The sequence below is a fragment of the Drosophila ficusphila genome, unplaced genomic scaffold (genome assembly GCF_018152265.1).
Source record: "Drosophila ficusphila isolate 14025-0441.05 unplaced genomic scaffold, ASM1815226v1 contig_791, whole genome shotgun sequence".
Classification (NCBI taxonomy): Eukaryota; Metazoa; Arthropoda; class Insecta; order Diptera; family Drosophilidae; genus Drosophila; species Drosophila ficusphila.
This window is the reverse complement of record NW_025064737.1, coordinates 11,082,357-11,098,995: the sequence shown is the minus strand read 5'-3', so window position 1 is coordinate 11,098,995 and position 16,639 is coordinate 11,082,357. Positions and strand designations below refer to the sequence as shown.

The 16,639-nt window shown below is 39.8% G+C and overlaps 1 protein-coding gene across 8 annotated transcripts; it reads left to right on the top strand.

Annotated features, from left to right (window-relative positions):
- The first annotated feature begins 246 nt into the window (after positions 1-246).
- LOC108098861 (transcription factor mef2A) lies at positions 247-16,134 on the top strand. 8 transcript variants are annotated; one of them, XM_017202028.2, is made up of 9 exons: positions 247-288; positions 2,338-2,896; positions 4,625-5,179; positions 8,871-10,104; positions 10,179-10,523; positions 10,587-11,752; positions 11,818-12,002; positions 12,311-12,423; positions 12,489-16,134. In XM_017202028.2, exons 3-9 carry the CDS (start codon positions 4,812-4,814, stop codon positions 12,690-12,692), a joined length of 3,615 nt encoding a protein of 1,204 aa, XP_017057517.1. In that variant the 5' UTR covers positions 247-288; positions 2,338-2,896; positions 4,625-4,811; the 3' UTR covers positions 12,693-16,134. The 8 variants fall into 8 exon arrangements, with proteins under 8 accessions (XP_017057517.1, XP_017057522.1, XP_017057521.1 ...); XM_017202032.2 differs by having other exon boundaries at positions 277-347; XM_017202031.2 differs by lacking the exon at positions 247-288 and adding an exon at positions 656-739.
- The last annotated feature ends 505 nt before the right edge of the window (positions 16,135-16,639 follow it).

The following is a 16,639-nucleotide window of genomic DNA, read 5'->3' as shown; positions in this document are numbered from 1 at the left end:
AATATGATATACGGAAATTTGTAAAAATATACCAAGAAATACTATTAAAACTATTATTACTAAATTTGAAATTTTACATAATACAAGCAGTACAATACTTTTGAAAGATTAATTTTAAAGATGTACGTGCAAAAAAAACTTTTATAATCCTATAAATTAAGAATTACTAAATTCATTGCAGTAGACCGTTTTAACGGATAATTTAGGTTTTTTTTCGGTATTTCCGGAAACCCTTGGTAACTTTGTCCAGTCGCGCCGCGGCCACACCATTTGTCAGGTCGATCCAAGGTAAACTCCCATAAAGCCTTATAACTAAAGATACTTTTCTGCTCAGCAATCCGTACTCGGTACTAAGTACTTATATCTACCGTGTAATATGAATAGTGCCTGTTTTTGTAACGTAAAAGTGTAGTGGAATTACATAAAACGCAATTGGTTTCTTTAAGGCCAGCACTTTTTTATCTGCTAGTGACGAAGTGGTTGTCATTGTGAGTTCACGTCCGTGTGCCTGTATGTGTGTGAACTTGTGTTGATTTTGTCCGTGCGGGGGAGCGAGAGAGACAGCGCTATTGATGGGGGCGGGGGGCAGCCACAGAGTTTCGATTTTCCATCCATATCTACACTCGCAGCGGAATAAAGAGAGAGAGAGCCAATGCGAGAGTGAGGAGCGCCCCGTCTGGTCTGGGTACATTCTACCACTGTGTCTTTGTCTGCCGTCGAGTCGGGAGCTCCGCGTCTGGTGTGTAGTATTATTATTAATCTGATTATTCCGCATTAAATTCAATACCCCGCCCCAATCGCCTGCAATAAAGATTGCCCTAGTGCGTGTTTGTGAGTGTAAAGTGCAGTTATGTTGGGGCAGCCGATGCAAATAAACCTGTGTCTATACCAGAAAAGCACATAATTTTTAGCCTCATCATCGTGTTTTGAAACGCCAAGTAGCAGCGTAATGGCCAAAAAAAACCAGCCAGCCAACAATAAAGCGTTTCGTTAGTATACATATTCACATATTCATATAATCAATGTGTGTAAAGAAAACGAAACGAGAAAAAGAGCATTCGATGGAGTTGACTGCCATGACTACGCAATAGCAACAACAAGAGGAGCACCCACACAGACACACATAGCGAGACTTTGCTAGGTGGGTCCTCTCTTGGTCCTCTCTTGCTCTCTCTCCACCGCTCAGTGCCGCTCTCTGCTGGGGGCTCTCTTTTTCTGTTTCATTGTGTGAGTGCGTTGTTGGGTCCGGACTCCACAGAAAAGCGAATATTTTGATGTCTGCTTGCTTGTGTGTATATGCGTATATTTTTTATAATTTATTGTTTTAATTTTGAGAGGGCGGAGTTGTGACCCCAACTCGAAAGCCGACCCTGGCCAAGTATGAATAGTAGCCGTAGCTATATAGCTTTTCGATCGGAGTTTGGAGTTGCGCCCCTCTGGGCAACACTCACGCACAGTTGTGGTCAAAATAATAGCTAAATTATGAAAACGTAGTCATTTTTCTGTCATGCTGAAGGGGAGCCCCTTTAGAGATAAGTTATCGCCTTATTTAGCCTTTTAATCTATGTTTAGAATTGCACTTATCTTATCTGTATAATAATATTTACCACAAATGCCCTAATCAAAGAGAGTTTTTGAGCGATGACAAAACCATCTTAGACGGGGATGACATAAAGTCCGGTGGGGTAACAAGCCTTAACAAAAAATTGACAAAAAGTATGCTATGGGATCAAAGGTTAAGTTTGAAAATCGGGCTTCCGGTTTTAAAAGAATATCATAGCATACTTCTTGAGGCATTCTGTAACGTTTTAAACCAGCCAAAGTTTTTTTATCCAAATATAGTAATAGTTAGCAATAAGCACTTTTTAAAAAACTTAAAAAAATATACAACCTATAAAAGATATTTTTATAACTAAAAATTTCATTCCTTTGAACTACTAACTATATTTTTAAAAGTTAAATATATTACTCCACTTCAACATATTAAAGTAACCAAACCTTGGCAATGACTACATGCCCAATAATAGTTTACCGCACTATTATTTTAACTGCAACTGTATATTGAACCACAATTACAACCATAATCGTTATGATAGCCAAGCATTTGTATATTGTACTGCCTGCCTATTTTTTACGTCTAATTTGCATTACATTGGCATTAATACTCATTGGCCGCTAGTAAAACCAGGCTTTATATGAATATTTAGACCTATATTTCAATATTTTCCCACATATACATACATTTATTGCTAACAAAACTAAACCAACCCAAGTAATTAGTTTCTCAACTGAATGTAATAGCAATGTTTTCTTTTACTTTTATTTTCTTTGTTTTAGCATACATACAATATTTTATTGCTGGTTTTGGTGGTAAATTTGCATTGTTAACGGCCGCGGCTAGACGTGCCCCGCTTCTTTAACACACACGTCTCTCAAACGAATACCGATCATCAAGTGTTTCCCCTATTGACTCTCGTATATAGCCACATGTAAAAATCAAAATAAGAACCAACAAATAGCGATACTGATACCGAAAGCAACTAAACCGAAAGTGTATACTAAATACAAGCCCCGTATGTACCACATAAGACTGTCATCTGCCCCTTGCGTTGCCGTGCCGTTGACAATTTTTGTATCTGGCCCGTATCCGTATCTGTACCTCAATCTCACTGACCAACTACCGCAAGCGCAAATGCAAATGTTATCTGCAAACTGCAAAACGCAAACTGCACACACCTGAACCTCAGCTCAGCTCAACTTTTAAACGTTTAATCCTCGAACTGCCTTCAAAAACCAAAAAAACGAAAACCAACCAACCTATCAGCCAACCTGAACCGATCAACAAACCAACCTATCAACGGTCTACCGCAACTGGCAAACCAAACGGCTTTAGTTTGTAAGCTTTGTTTTTTTATGTAAACCTGTTAAACATATCGAAGACTGAAAAGAAGAAGTACCAAGTACGATTAGCCATCTTGTAATTATTTGTATTTGTCCTCTGTTCCCCTAATGGTTCCAATACGATCGATCTAACCCCATCCATTTATGCTATATATTATATACGACAACACGACATTGTCACACTGTTTGTTTTACTTTGCACATGTTCGTTTTCTACTTTACGCCTAGTATTTATATTACCTACTTATAGAGCACACACACACACACTCACACCCACAACACGGCCCATGTACGTTAAGTGTAACCCTCTTTATCTGTCGCTCTCTTGATCTGGAATCTTTTGATTGTACTAACTGCCCGCCGGGCGATAAGTGATAAGTTTGTAATCAGTCATCCGCCCCCAACCTCGATCCATCCATATCCATTCTATCCGAAAAACAGAACCACTAATATTGTTTTTTGTTCAGTTGACACATTCATGTAAAACACAAACACATCTAGAGATAAATATGTATGTATATATGCGAGGGGCGGCTTAACGATGGGTTATCGTGTTTAACAACTCAAACTGGAAACGCTGGAAGTGTAAAATTTGTCGTTACCACTTATCATTGGCGGACGGAGTCGGCGAAGTTAGCTCACATATACACATACATATATACTACCTATGTACCCGTAACTGTTAACTTTATATATACATTTATATCGTAAACGTATCTGTATCGGCAGCTTTTCCACATACCCCCAATACATGAATTTATATACATTTATATCGTACTTATTACCTATAGTTGAAAAAAAAACTAACCACGCACGTATCTCATCTCAGTTCCATATAATTGACAACCTATTAAAGCTACACTGTTAAAACAAACTGAAAAATTGTTGCTGTTTTATTTATTACGATTACAACAAATATTTACATATATATCCACACATAAACACACCCACACGTATATATACATATCAATATATACACATATATAAATATTTTATTATCCTTGCCTAAGTAAGTATTTTGCCTACTAGAGAAACCATAAATGTTTTGTTATTGAGCATGTTGGCTTGTTGGTTGTTTGCTTTCTGTTCTGGAGCGCGGGTCCGGCTTAGAATACTTCCTAAATAAATAATAAAAACAACACCAAAATGTAATAATACATAATCAAAAACCATAAAACTCTAGAGCATACAAACCTTTTTCCGTTTTTGATAATCTGAGATGGAGGCCAAGAAACTGAAAGAATTTTATTTCATTGTGATTCCCGATAAGTTGAATCTGAAATAATAAAAGTTCAACTTAGAGTACAGTTCTTAGTTTCTTGAGAACTCGCTAATAGTATATTCAACTAAAGCTTGTTTGCTTAACACAAGTTTTTGAACTCGTGTTTAAGAAGTGGTTAAACCACTTCAAATTAAGTAAAAGTGTTTCTCTGAACACAGAATGAAAAGTGAAACAAATTCAATTAATTACCTAAGACAAAAAGTGCGATAGCCTTGTTTTATGGCTTGGCTTATGCAAATACTATTGCTTTAAACGGATTTACTCTGTTAAAGATGAAGTCTTTCTATTGTTTAAAAGATTGAAAAAAGATTGAAGTTTAATCAGTTTTTGGACATTTCCCAAAATGTATTCAGATTGCAAAACGGAATGGGGCTGCATAGATAAGAAAGCGGTCACTTTATAAGCAAAATGTCTCGTTTCGTTTTTACTTCCGCCCCACAGCTGTGTGAAAAAAGAAAAAGCCCAAAGAAAGCAATCGCCCAGTCGAAAGTCGAATAGCAACATCAGCAGCAAAAGTAACAAGAACAAAAACAACAACAACAGCCACTGCAACTGCAACTGCAACATCGGCAGCAGCAACATCTGCAGCGGCAGCAACATCTGCAGCAGCAGCAACAACTGCAGCAGCATGTTGAATTCGAATGCCAGCAGCGGCAACTTGGGCAACGGCAGCAACAACAACAACAACAATCATGGGGGCAGCAGCCGACGTCCCTTCTCCCGCAATTCATCATCGGTCCGCTCGCATCGCGGCGGTGGGGGCGGTGTGGGGGGTCGCATGCTCTACTCGCCACACCCACATCCGCACGCCCACGTCCAGCAGCAGCAGCAACAACAACAACAACAGGGACAGCAGCGGTCGGGCAACAACAACAGTCTATTGTCTAACCACAGTCCTTGGTGCAATTTAAACGGCGGCAACAACAACAACAACAATATCAACGGTGGCAACATCAACAGCAACAATGTCAATAACAAAGATGCAAATCCGAATTGGTAAGAGCCGAGAGCCGCTTGTGTTTTAGAACCATTATCAACCTACTCACTCGAGATCTTCTGATCTCGAGTCTTATGTTAGCCTTAAGTGACATTTCAAAAAAAAAAGCGAATTTGAAACGTACCCCTTCCGATCCGAACCGCTCCCGAAATCCCCCAAAATCCATCCATGATTAACAAGACATATCCTTGTAACTTCCCCCCACGACTAGAACAGTTTATCTACTTTCTATCTCTATCTCTATTACACCTGAACTGAAAAAACCGAAAATCGCTTTTAGGCTAAAGGGAGAATTTTGTAATTAATGTCGCGTTTCGTAGTGCAACCAAAAACATTTTAATTGGTCCTAACCGTTGAATTTTCGAAGCACTAAACCAAAAACAAAAAAGCTTGCATCGCCAACTTGATGGCGACACATAAAGGATATAGTGTTATACCGTTAATACTTTTCGATCATTTGTAACTCTCTTGCGTTCTCTTGCGTATTGTACCTTTTTGTGTTTTGTTCCTCGTCAAAATTGGCACAGTTTACCCCACTCAGTTACCATACCATTCATACTAATTACCGTTGTAACTATTCCTGCATTATCATAAAAAAAAGCCCCAAGAACATACATACTCGTACATACACACCCCCATTGAACCATCCAGCAAGAACTATGTTTTGATTTACTTAATGTTTTATCGTATGTACATTCTCTAATCGCTTTTACTATACCATACCCGAAATTTTTGAGCAGTGTGAAGTTCCGTAGAAGAAACCGTATTAACCGAATCAGAATCTCTTGATTTCCATTGTAACAATTTCAAAGAACGTTCAATGTTTCATAAACTTAAGACCAATCAAACAGTTCCCTAAGAAAATGCATGAAGAGCACTTGAAAATGGCGAACCAAACTTATTATGTAGCAATTTCATTTTCGTTTCGTAGTCGTTTCTTTGTCCCAAAACGCTTCTTCCTGTTTTTAAATTAAAGCGCGCCTAACGGATTTAAGTACTTAACAGCATGCTATCTCTCTTTCCTAACCCCTCTCTCTGCCTCTCTCTGGCCCAATAAGAGCATCCCCAAGGACCTACCTAAATCGCCATCCCCTCTTTTTCCCACTGACTTCATATTGTGTGGGTAGTTGGCAATTGCTTCTTACGTTTATGGGCTTTTAGACTGCTTAGAGCAGAAATCATCTGAAGGTTTAAGTGAGCTCCAATTGATTGGTCAAGGAAAACACATCGACGGCGAAGCCACCGACAAATAACGATTGTAAGCGTTTAAGTAATTATAAAAATAGTCGGGTGAATAAGTGCTTTTCATGCATCATTAAAACGAGGGTTTTTTTCGTAGCATGTTTGTTACACGAATTGGGTATCGAAGATACATATTTGTACAGTTACCACCCGATAATTGGATTCATCGTTAGTCTTATAACTTAAGGAATCAAATAATTAAAAAAAAACTTATGGGAATTAGACATTTTGTTTTAAATTTAAAGAGTACCAAAATGAGATATGTCATTAGACAGGGTGTTCACATGCTTTAAATTTCAAGACCTAACCCAACCCACAGTATTTTTATTTGATCTAAAATTATGTATGATTTGGTTAACTTTCTTTTGTTTTGCGCATAGTGTCGCTTCACGTTTTACGCTATTTGTTAAATTTGAACTAAAACAAAAGCAAAAACCAAGAACAAACATAAATGCGATGATAAATACATATGTGAAATGCAACCGTGAAAAGTGCAAGCCAAGTATGAATTTAGTTACAAAATTTCCTCTTTATCCAAACCGTACCGTAACTAGTTGTAATTTTTTTCGATTTCGACATTTTATGAATGATGCATTTTAGTTGAGTTTCTTGATTGATAGCTAAGTATATTGATGACTATTGGTTGATGTATTTTGCTTAACTTTGCGTAGGTCAAGGTGAACCGAGTCGAGTTTTGCAAAAGATCAACAAACTCAGCTTAATGTTTTACTTATTTATTTGCATTTTGCACACTGCGGCTTAGAATGTTTGACAAACCAACCTTATAGAAATTCCAAAAAAACAACCAATCAAAAAAATAAAAATATTAAACAATGAAAACTGACAATTTATCAAAATAACAGTTGAATCAACTCTTTTCCAATAGCTCGAGCATATCATTCTTTTGATTTACTCCTCGCTCTTTCTTTCTCTTTCTACTCTCTTCTACTACTGACTGTTTGTGTGTGTGTGTAACTTTAAGCGAGCCACAAATAATAACATTAACAAGTACAGCATTGTATGGTCTTTGTCACACTCTGTTTATCAAGTACTCCTCTTTGATTTGTCGTCTACCTAAAATACAGCTGTGTTTAAATTAATAGCATTTATTTAAAACCAACTTGTTCTTGAAAAATTAAATGAAAAATCTATTTAAACAAATAGTGGTTGATTTCATATGCAAATACTGCTATTATTTTAAACACACCTACATAACAGTACAATAGTTGTTATTGTATTTCTAGCCAGTTGCAATCGCAGCTTTTGCATCTAGTCCATAAGAGTTACGCTGACACCGGCTTTCGTTACGATTAACTACAACGTTCGGCGCTTAGACACGCCCCTTTCCCCCACTCTCTTGCTGTGCGTGTACATAAGTAACTATACTTAGGCCTAAGTACTACTACAAATATGGTGTGTGCCCCGCTCGATCACGATCTTTTGGATCTCCGTTCAGTTCGATTTCCGTTTCCGTTCTCACCCCGCTAAAAAAAATACAAAAAATTAAACAGTAATTCGTAAAAGCTTTTTCACAGGCTGAAGAAAAGCTAAAGCTTATCGTAACTACGTACGAGTTGTTTTTGTACCAGTTTATTTACGTTTTCGGTTTACGTTCTCTTTTGTATAGTTTTGGAGCATGACCAGCACTCTCTCTCTCTCTATCTCTCTCTCTCAAATATATATATACGTATCCAATGTATTTCTCTCGTGTTTAGCTAGTGAGAACGGCCTATTACGTTACAGTTGCCTTTTTGCCGTTACGTTAAATTTTGAATAGTGTGAAAAACAGTGTGCGATTGGCGTTTCGTTGTTTTGATTTCCGTTTCCATTTCGATTTTTGGTAAGCGTAGTGTGCATAAAAACTAAGCGAGCAACAAATAAATAAATAAAATAGCAAACTAACCAAATTTCCACCTAAAATGCATTCAAAAAAGAGCAGAACTTAAAAAAAGGAAAATAGAAAAATCTGCAAACGATGTGAAACAAATTAGTACGTACGTATTTGTTTTATACTAAATGTGTGTACATATCGATATTATATATATATATATCTATATTAAACTAATATCTAATTATTGCATTTTGCCATTTACATATATATTATTTTTATCTTTTTCGTTTTTCTTTCTTCTTCATATAAAACCAAAAAAAAAACGAAAACTACTGCAAAATAAAAAAATATTTAAATAACGTATGTGTGTGGCTACCACTCTGCATATATACACCACTACTACTACTACCTACTACCTGTACATGTATTATGCATACAAATAACTATATATGGGTTGTGTTTAATACTACCACACACTGCTACTGCATTGATTTGATTGAACAATTTTCAACTGTATCTCGTACAACCGAATATTATACTCTCTATATATACGTATATATGTATTACATATTATCTAAAACAAACTGCAACTGCAATCCTCAAAATCGAAAATCCAGCGATGTACAAACAAGTAATTCTAGCGGAACTTGTATTTATAACAATAGCAAAGCGCATCATCATCACAACAACAGCAACAACAATGGTCACACTCAGAGCCACAGTCACACTAATCATACCCATTCCCCCCCACACCAAACTCACCACCAACAGCATCCCCAAATGCACCCCCAACACCACCTCCCGCATTCGAGTCCACCACACCAGCAGCAGCATCAGTATAACAACAGTTACCGCCAATACCCACCGCATTCTCCGAACTCCCCAAACAGCAACGGGCATTCGAATAGCAACAACACTAGCAATCCGAGTAGTCAGCGTTCCCATGCCAATCCCAACCAGAATTCCTATCCCGGTTACTATGAGATGTGTTCGGGAAGTAGGGGACCACAGACCCACACCTATGGATCCATGTCCGTTTCCCTGGTGCGATTGAATCCCGCCCGTTTGTGCCTAACGCTGGGACCTGCCACGCCTCCCGCCCAGCGAGTAGTGTCCTTCGAAACAAGTAGATCCCATTCCAGTTCCAGTTCCAGCTCGAATTCCAGTGATCAGAACCAGAACCCGAATCAGAATCATTTTAACCCACCGCCACGTAGTCAGAACCATCATCCACATCCCAATCCACATCAGTACCAAAACCAATACCATCCACAACACCAATACCATCCATTGCATAATCCACAGCAACAGACTAATCGCCAATCCCTCCCGCTAACACGAACGAATTCAAATTCAATCAACGCAACAACTTTCAATTCAATCAATCCAACAACAAATAGTAATCCTACTGATGTTGTGAATGTAAATTCTTGTACCGATATAATTCCTCATGGGTCTTCGTCAACGTCTGCGTCGTCGATGCTGCCCCAACAACAACATCAAATTAATAACGCATCCGCACCCATCAATAGCCACAGCCAGGGACAGGGTACCGGCAATTCGCCCAATCTTGGCCACAATCACCAGCGTGGCTACAACAACAACAACAACAACAACAATCGGGGAATCGGTAATGGAATCGGCAATGGCAATGCGAACGGACCACCCGACTACATTTACTACCGACGCGGCGTGTGTCCTGCCCTGTCGAGGGACTACTCCGGTAATGGGAATAATGGAAACGGACACGGTCACAACGGCAGACGGTACATGTCCGATCATCTGAACAACGCCTCCTCATCCATGAACGGCCTTCACCAGCGCAACTACAACGACAGGAACTTGAATAATGTAAGCTTGTATATCAACTTATACCTATATTACTCCGTGATAAATAATGCTAAATATCCTATTTACCTTTTCAGCACTTTGGCAACTCGGATCAGGGTGGACCAGACCATCGGGATCGAGCCGAGGGCTCCTCGTATAACTTTATGCGCAATGGCGGCGGCAGCGGAGGAGGCTATGGCCGCAATGGATCGCACTACCAGCACATGTCTTATGGGAACAACAATGGTGCCTCTACATCCGCCGGTGGTCCCGGATTAATGGGCGATTTGCCCTCGGGATCGGGTCTGTCGGGCTCCTCGCTGTCGCTCAACAACGGACCGGGAGGCCTCAACTCGGACAGTCCGTCGCGCAAGCGTCGTCGCATTTCCGGAAGGCCACAGAATGGTCCGCAGACCCAACACAGGTGCCTCATGGCTCAGGTTCGTAACTTAAAGTAATATTCCCACTGGAATGGTTTCAAATTCCCTGTTAATCCTCTCCAGATGCAACAGGGCAGTCCACCGTTGCGTCGTCCGCGTTTGCGGGATGTGGCCACCTCCACGCAGCAGCAGCAACAGCAGCAGCAGTATGGCCAACAGCAGGTGCATCATCCTCAGCAGCAGCAGCAGCCGCCTTCCAACTACCACCCGATGCACCACCACCAGCCGCAGCAACACTACGTGCCCCAGCAGCAACAGCAGCAGCAGCAACAGCAGGTGCCGCCACCGCCGCCGCATGTCCAGCGATCTCCGTGGGATTTGGGCGGCAGCGGGGGAAGCGGCGGAGGAGCTGCGTCGAGCAGCTCGGTGGGTCCAATTCTGCAGCAGGTGCAGGCACCGCCGCAGCCACCGGGTCACCAGCAAACGGTGGGCTATCCGCCGGCACCGCCGCAACCCGCCTCCCTGATGGTGGACCTCAATCTCAACCAGGTGCCTGTGAGCCTGCAGCTCCGTCCGTCGGAGCCTTTCTGGGCCTCCTTCTGCACGTATCCCATACCGGCGCAGGCCAGACTGGCACCCTGCCACCTGCACGGTGTCTACACGCAGCCCTTCCCCGCCGCCCCACCGCCAGGATTGGCTGCTCCCCATCCGCTCCAAGTGGCTTCGGTGCCATCGCAGGCGCAAATGGCCGCCGCTGCTGCGGCCGCACAGCAAATGATTGCCCAGGCCACGTTGACTGCTCAACAGCAACAGCGAGATGTGGTGGCGATTGCCACAGCTAATCTGGGACCGATTGAGGCGCCGGGTGCCAATCATTTGGACGGTCATCATGGCCCCGGCGGACCCGGTGCCCACGGACATCCGCACACGCATCCGCATGCCCATCCACACGCCCATCCGCATGCCCATCAGCTGCCGCCGGGCATTCACATCACACCGCTGAGCGGAGCGGCTGCGGCAGCCGCCACCCACCATCTACATTCCACGGCGGCAGCTGCAGCGGCCGTCGCCGCCCAGGCCAGCGCCCAGCTGTCCGCCGGGCCGCAGCAGATCATCATCTCGTCGGAGCGACGCACATTCCCGCCCCACCGCCGCATACCGCGCTTCTGGCCGGCGAATCATGGCCATCGCCATGTCCTGCCGCCACAATCGCTGGCCGCCCACCAAGCGCCCGTGCAGATTCAGGCCACCTCGGGCATCATCAACCCGGGCTTCTTGCTCAACTTCCTGTAAGTTCTGTTATCCAGATTGGCATATGAATATGTTCCTTAATATCCCCTTGAACCATTTCCAGGGCCATGTTCCCGCTATCGCCGTACAACCAACACGATCTGAGCTCCGGCGACACCAACGAAACGGAGAACTACGAGGCGCTGCTCAGTTTGGCGGAGCGATTGGGTGAGGCCAAGCCAAGGGGATTGACCCGCAATGAGATTGACCAGTTGCCCAGCTACAAATTCAATCCGGAGGTGCATAATGGTAAGTGGATAAAAAATCAGATCTATTGATAAGCATTTATCATTGTTCAAAAGACAACGTTGCGTATACGCGATAAATTTAAGTGTGCCCAAAAATGTATGCTATAAATTTTACTTTTAATCAAAATTGTCACCTATTCATTTGGAATTTGTTAATATTAACTTTATTAACTGCAAAATGATAAGTTTATTATTTTTCTTATGACTTGTATTATATTTTACAAAGAATGTAATTATGAATTTTAATACACATGCGAATTTAACATTTTAATGATTAATTCATAAATAAATAATATTTTGCTCCTCTAGGCGATCAGTCATCCTGTGTGGTGTGCATGTGCGACTTTGAGCTTCGCCAGCTACTGCGTGTCCTGCCCTGTTCCCACGAATTCCATGCAAAGTGCGTGGACAAATGGCTAAGGGTGAGTGCTCAATAAAAATATATGCCCTCGTGCAGGAAATAATTAAATATTTTTGTGCTTAATAGTCGAACCGCACGTGTCCGATTTGCCGAGGAAATGCGTCGGACTATTTCGATGGCGCCGATCAGCAGCAACAGGCGCAGGCGAGCTCAGGAGCAGCTTCCGCTTTGAACAGCACTTCCGGCGGAAGCGGAAATGCCGGAGTGGCGGGTACATCCGCCGCAGCGGCAGCAACCACCGCCAACCCCCAGCAGAGCCAAGCGGCCTAGATCTGTCGTGTTATTCCACAAACACACCCACACCCACACACACACACACCTCCAGCTTTTTGGCTTTTCCGGACGATGAGTGGACGAGGTGGTGCCGGAGTTTTTCGGGGTGGAAAGGATTGGTCTTTTTCGGCCGGGGGAGCCACACCACCCACCCGCCATCACTTGATGTATCGCGCAACGAATCCAACTGCCAAACCGTCGAAGCTTCCTCCTCAGCTAGATACCTTTGCCCAACTCGGCCAAAAAAAAGAATAAATAACAACAAACAATCCACAACCTCTCGCCAACCACGCGCAACTCGCCGGCTCTTCAATAGCTTGTCTTAGACATTAGTTTATATGTGAGTAATGGTAACCGTATTTAGGAGTAACCTATATATGCATACCACCAAGATTTCAACTAAAGTTTAACTGCGTATATATAAATATATATATTTGTGTGTATAGAGAATGATAAAGCCGTAAAACAAGTGTCTGTATATAAGCCAAGATTTGCACAATATTCATTATAGATTTTCTTTGCCTTTCACACTCGAGGATATCCTATAATCCATTTGAAACAACTAAATATGAACGAGGCATAAATAAATGTATTCAAGTGCTTGGCAACGGTCCCTCAAAGTTCCTATAATTTTGGAAGGTGTTCAGAAGAGATGTAATAGGGCTTTGAGATGCCATTGCCAAATCAAAATAGTTTCTCTTGAATTGTTGCTGTCCAAACGCATACCTACAAAAAAAACTCTATATTATAAAGAATACGTATTTAGGCAAGCGGAATATTTGTAACTTGGATTTGTGTTTCCTGCTTGAATATTTGCAGCTTCCTCTTTGTATTTTATAATTACTACCATTACTTTAGTTTTTTTTAACAACGTACTATATGTATCCTTATACGACATACATAGAAACCAGCATAAATATAGTGCATTGCATTTTATACTAATTGTACGAACTGAACCCACTGAAGAAGTTCTTCTTCTTGCACTAGCAAAAAAAACAATAACAAAAAACAAAGATAGAGAGAAAATTATCTTAAAAAAGGAAGGAAGAAGAGATCGTATATATATTTTTTTCGTTTCTACTGTTTAAAAATTGGTAACTATAAACGGAAGCAACTAACCTTGAAACATATAAGCAATCTTTGAAATCGACTAAACCAGATGAGCGAAGGACGATAAGCGTTTCAGCAAATATACTATATATATAGATGCATATACACACACACACACACACTAACAGGAGGGAAAACCAACCACATAAGAATTTAGCATACAGGCATAGAAACATATGTATATTGGTGGGCTTATTAATGTATTTGTAGTAGATGTGTGCGTAATTAAACATAATGCAATCGCAATGAAAACACAAATATCGTTATATCGTAACCAGACTTTTCCAGGGCCAGCGTTCGTGGGTGGTGACCTCAACCGCCCCTTTTGCCAGTCCATCCACTTCCGTAGTACTTTTGCCTTTTGAACTGTAACGTCTGTAGCTCTAAACACACAAGCATTAACATACATACATAAACACCTTAACCTCCTTAAATGTGACTTGTCTATTAAAAGAAATTGCATCAGATGCGAGTATTACGATTATCATATATACACACACACACACACGCCCAGATATACATACATATATAGAGAGTTTCCTTCTGATATATGCGATTCAAGCGAACTACGTGCACTAGCCTTTGAAGCCGAAGAACGAATGCAAACAATTTTTACCAATATACATGTACAAGTACGAGTACCATACAATAATTATCGATATCTATCTACCGATCGGTAAGCACATAACCAATTAACGTGGAACTAAACCAAACGAGAAATGAGAAGAACAAGTAAATTGAAATGATTCCTGCCCTCCATTCGTATTAAAAACCATTGAAACTAACTCAACTTTTTATAGCATATATATACTATGGATAGCATTGATTTTTTGTGAGAGAAACGATATACATAACACTAGTTTAGCCTGTTCGGGAGGGCCGTAAGCCGTATCTATTGGGTCATCCGTTGCTTATAGCGAGAGTTTGCAGCACTTTCCCTGCCCAGAGTCAGAGTCCCAACTCTCCGTTCTCAAATCCTTACTAAAGCTATGCATTACTGAAATCTTGATACCTAGTATATGTGTAAACGTGTGTGTATTTATTATGCACGGTACTCGCAAAATTCAGGGATATTTTGTAAGCCTTTTCATTAAATGTTCCGTCTGTCCGTCTTGGAAATAATATATAAATCTTGTATGCCCTCTTGATACAAATAATTAGATTTCCTTCAAACCGAAGTAATACCTTACTTGGGAGTAAACTCTTTACCAAATTTGACCATTTCTTTTTAACAACTTTGAATGTTTTTATGCCAAGCAAACGCCTTAAGGTATGCAACTTATTTTGTAGCAAGACAGTGAGTACCGGGTATCGAATAGTCGGCAGCTTCGACTATAAGGTTCTTTCTTGTTTTTAATCTATATGAATGGTATTTCCAAAAGACCATTGTAAAGGTGTTGTGCTTTTCTAGAATTTTATTAGTAGGAACATCAACTGAATGATAAACGAAAACCCAAAAGTAAAGTTTATTTTTTGTCACAATAACAGAACGTTATGATAAAAGCAAATAGCTATATATAGAATATATTATATACATGAATTGAATACCTTTTATACGTGCACTGACATAATTACTTACGAGTATATGTAAAAAATTCAATCAACCAAGCTAAGCAGAAAAGAAACTTTATTCAAAATATTCTTTTAATCCGGTTTCGATAATTTAACGCTACTGAGTTCGTTTTATACCTCTCCGTCTATCCTGAACTAAAAGCACTAATACTAGGTGTTTCCATCGAATAGTTTTTCTTCTAACTATCTTGTTTATTATTTTCCAAACAATTAAACAAAAAATCAAAAGCTTATCATAAAAATATATTTATAGTAACAAAACGATAAAAAAAAAACACAAACAAAAAAATTATAAAGTTTTGCTGTGATGTACGTTATATATATTTAATTACATAAAATGCAATAAAATTTAAAACATATAATGCATAATTCCAAATTATTACAACAAAACAAAAGAAAAACCAAAAACAAAACAAAAAAAATGAAGAATGATTATGAAATACAAAAACATTTTATGCATGAGAATTTCTCCAAAACAAAAACAAATAAAAAACAATATGTACGACATACTATAACATCTACACTTGTCTAGAAATTATGCAATTTTAAATGTGACTATTATTTTACATTTTTGTAGCAAGAACCGAGACACTCTCTTCTAGTAATTGTAAATCAGTTAACCATAGTATTAAACAAACGTTTTTCAGTGGCATTGTAACGGTGAGCGGGCGTTTTTAATGTTAATTGCAATAATTTCAATTTTCGGTTTTGTATTAACTCGCAAAATTTCAATAAAATTCAATGAACGTCAATAAAATCTACTGTGTTTTTTCTTTTTTTATGGGGCGTCTTATACATGTTCTAACAATAATCATAAAATTAAGATCGCTATACCATTTCATGCAAGTTGGTCCCCAAACAAGTTTTGAAACAAAACAGAGCAAAATATAATCACATGCTAAAAACGGAAAGTTCTAACAGGAAATGAGCCAACCTACATACGGAACTATAAATAAACGTTGAACATTAAAAAAAGTTATTGAAGCTTATTATTAGAAAGATTTACCTGAATAGATGATTCATATTTATATTTAGAGAAATATTAAGAGCACATACTTAAATGATTTAAGCAAAAGTAATTTTTTAAGTTTTTTAATGACACAATTATGTATATAGAAAGTAGCATTTTAAGTTATGGGAAAGGATCCCCTTGAGATTGAAAACCCAAACTTCAAACCTGATTTAAACTTTCGTGTGGGAATCAAAACGATCACATGACTCGGACATTTGAATCAATTAAATCGAATGCGTATCTTTCACTA

What these genes read in the sequence shown, in the direction of transcription:
- LOC108098861 (XM_017202027.2), top strand. Translation starts at nt 573, where the DNA reads ATGGGGGCGGGGGGCAGCCACAGAGTTTCGATTTTCCATCCATATCTA. An exon ending in AAAGATGCAAATCCGAATTG is followed by an intron (nt 5,180 to 8,870) that starts GTAAGAGCCGAG and finishes TCGAAAATCCAG; the next exon opens with CGATGTACAAACAAGTAATT. An exon ending in ACAGGTGCCTCATGGCTCAG is followed by an intron (nt 10,524 to 10,586) that starts GTTCGTAACTTA and finishes AATCCTCTCCAG; the next exon opens with ATGCAACAGGGCAGTCCACC.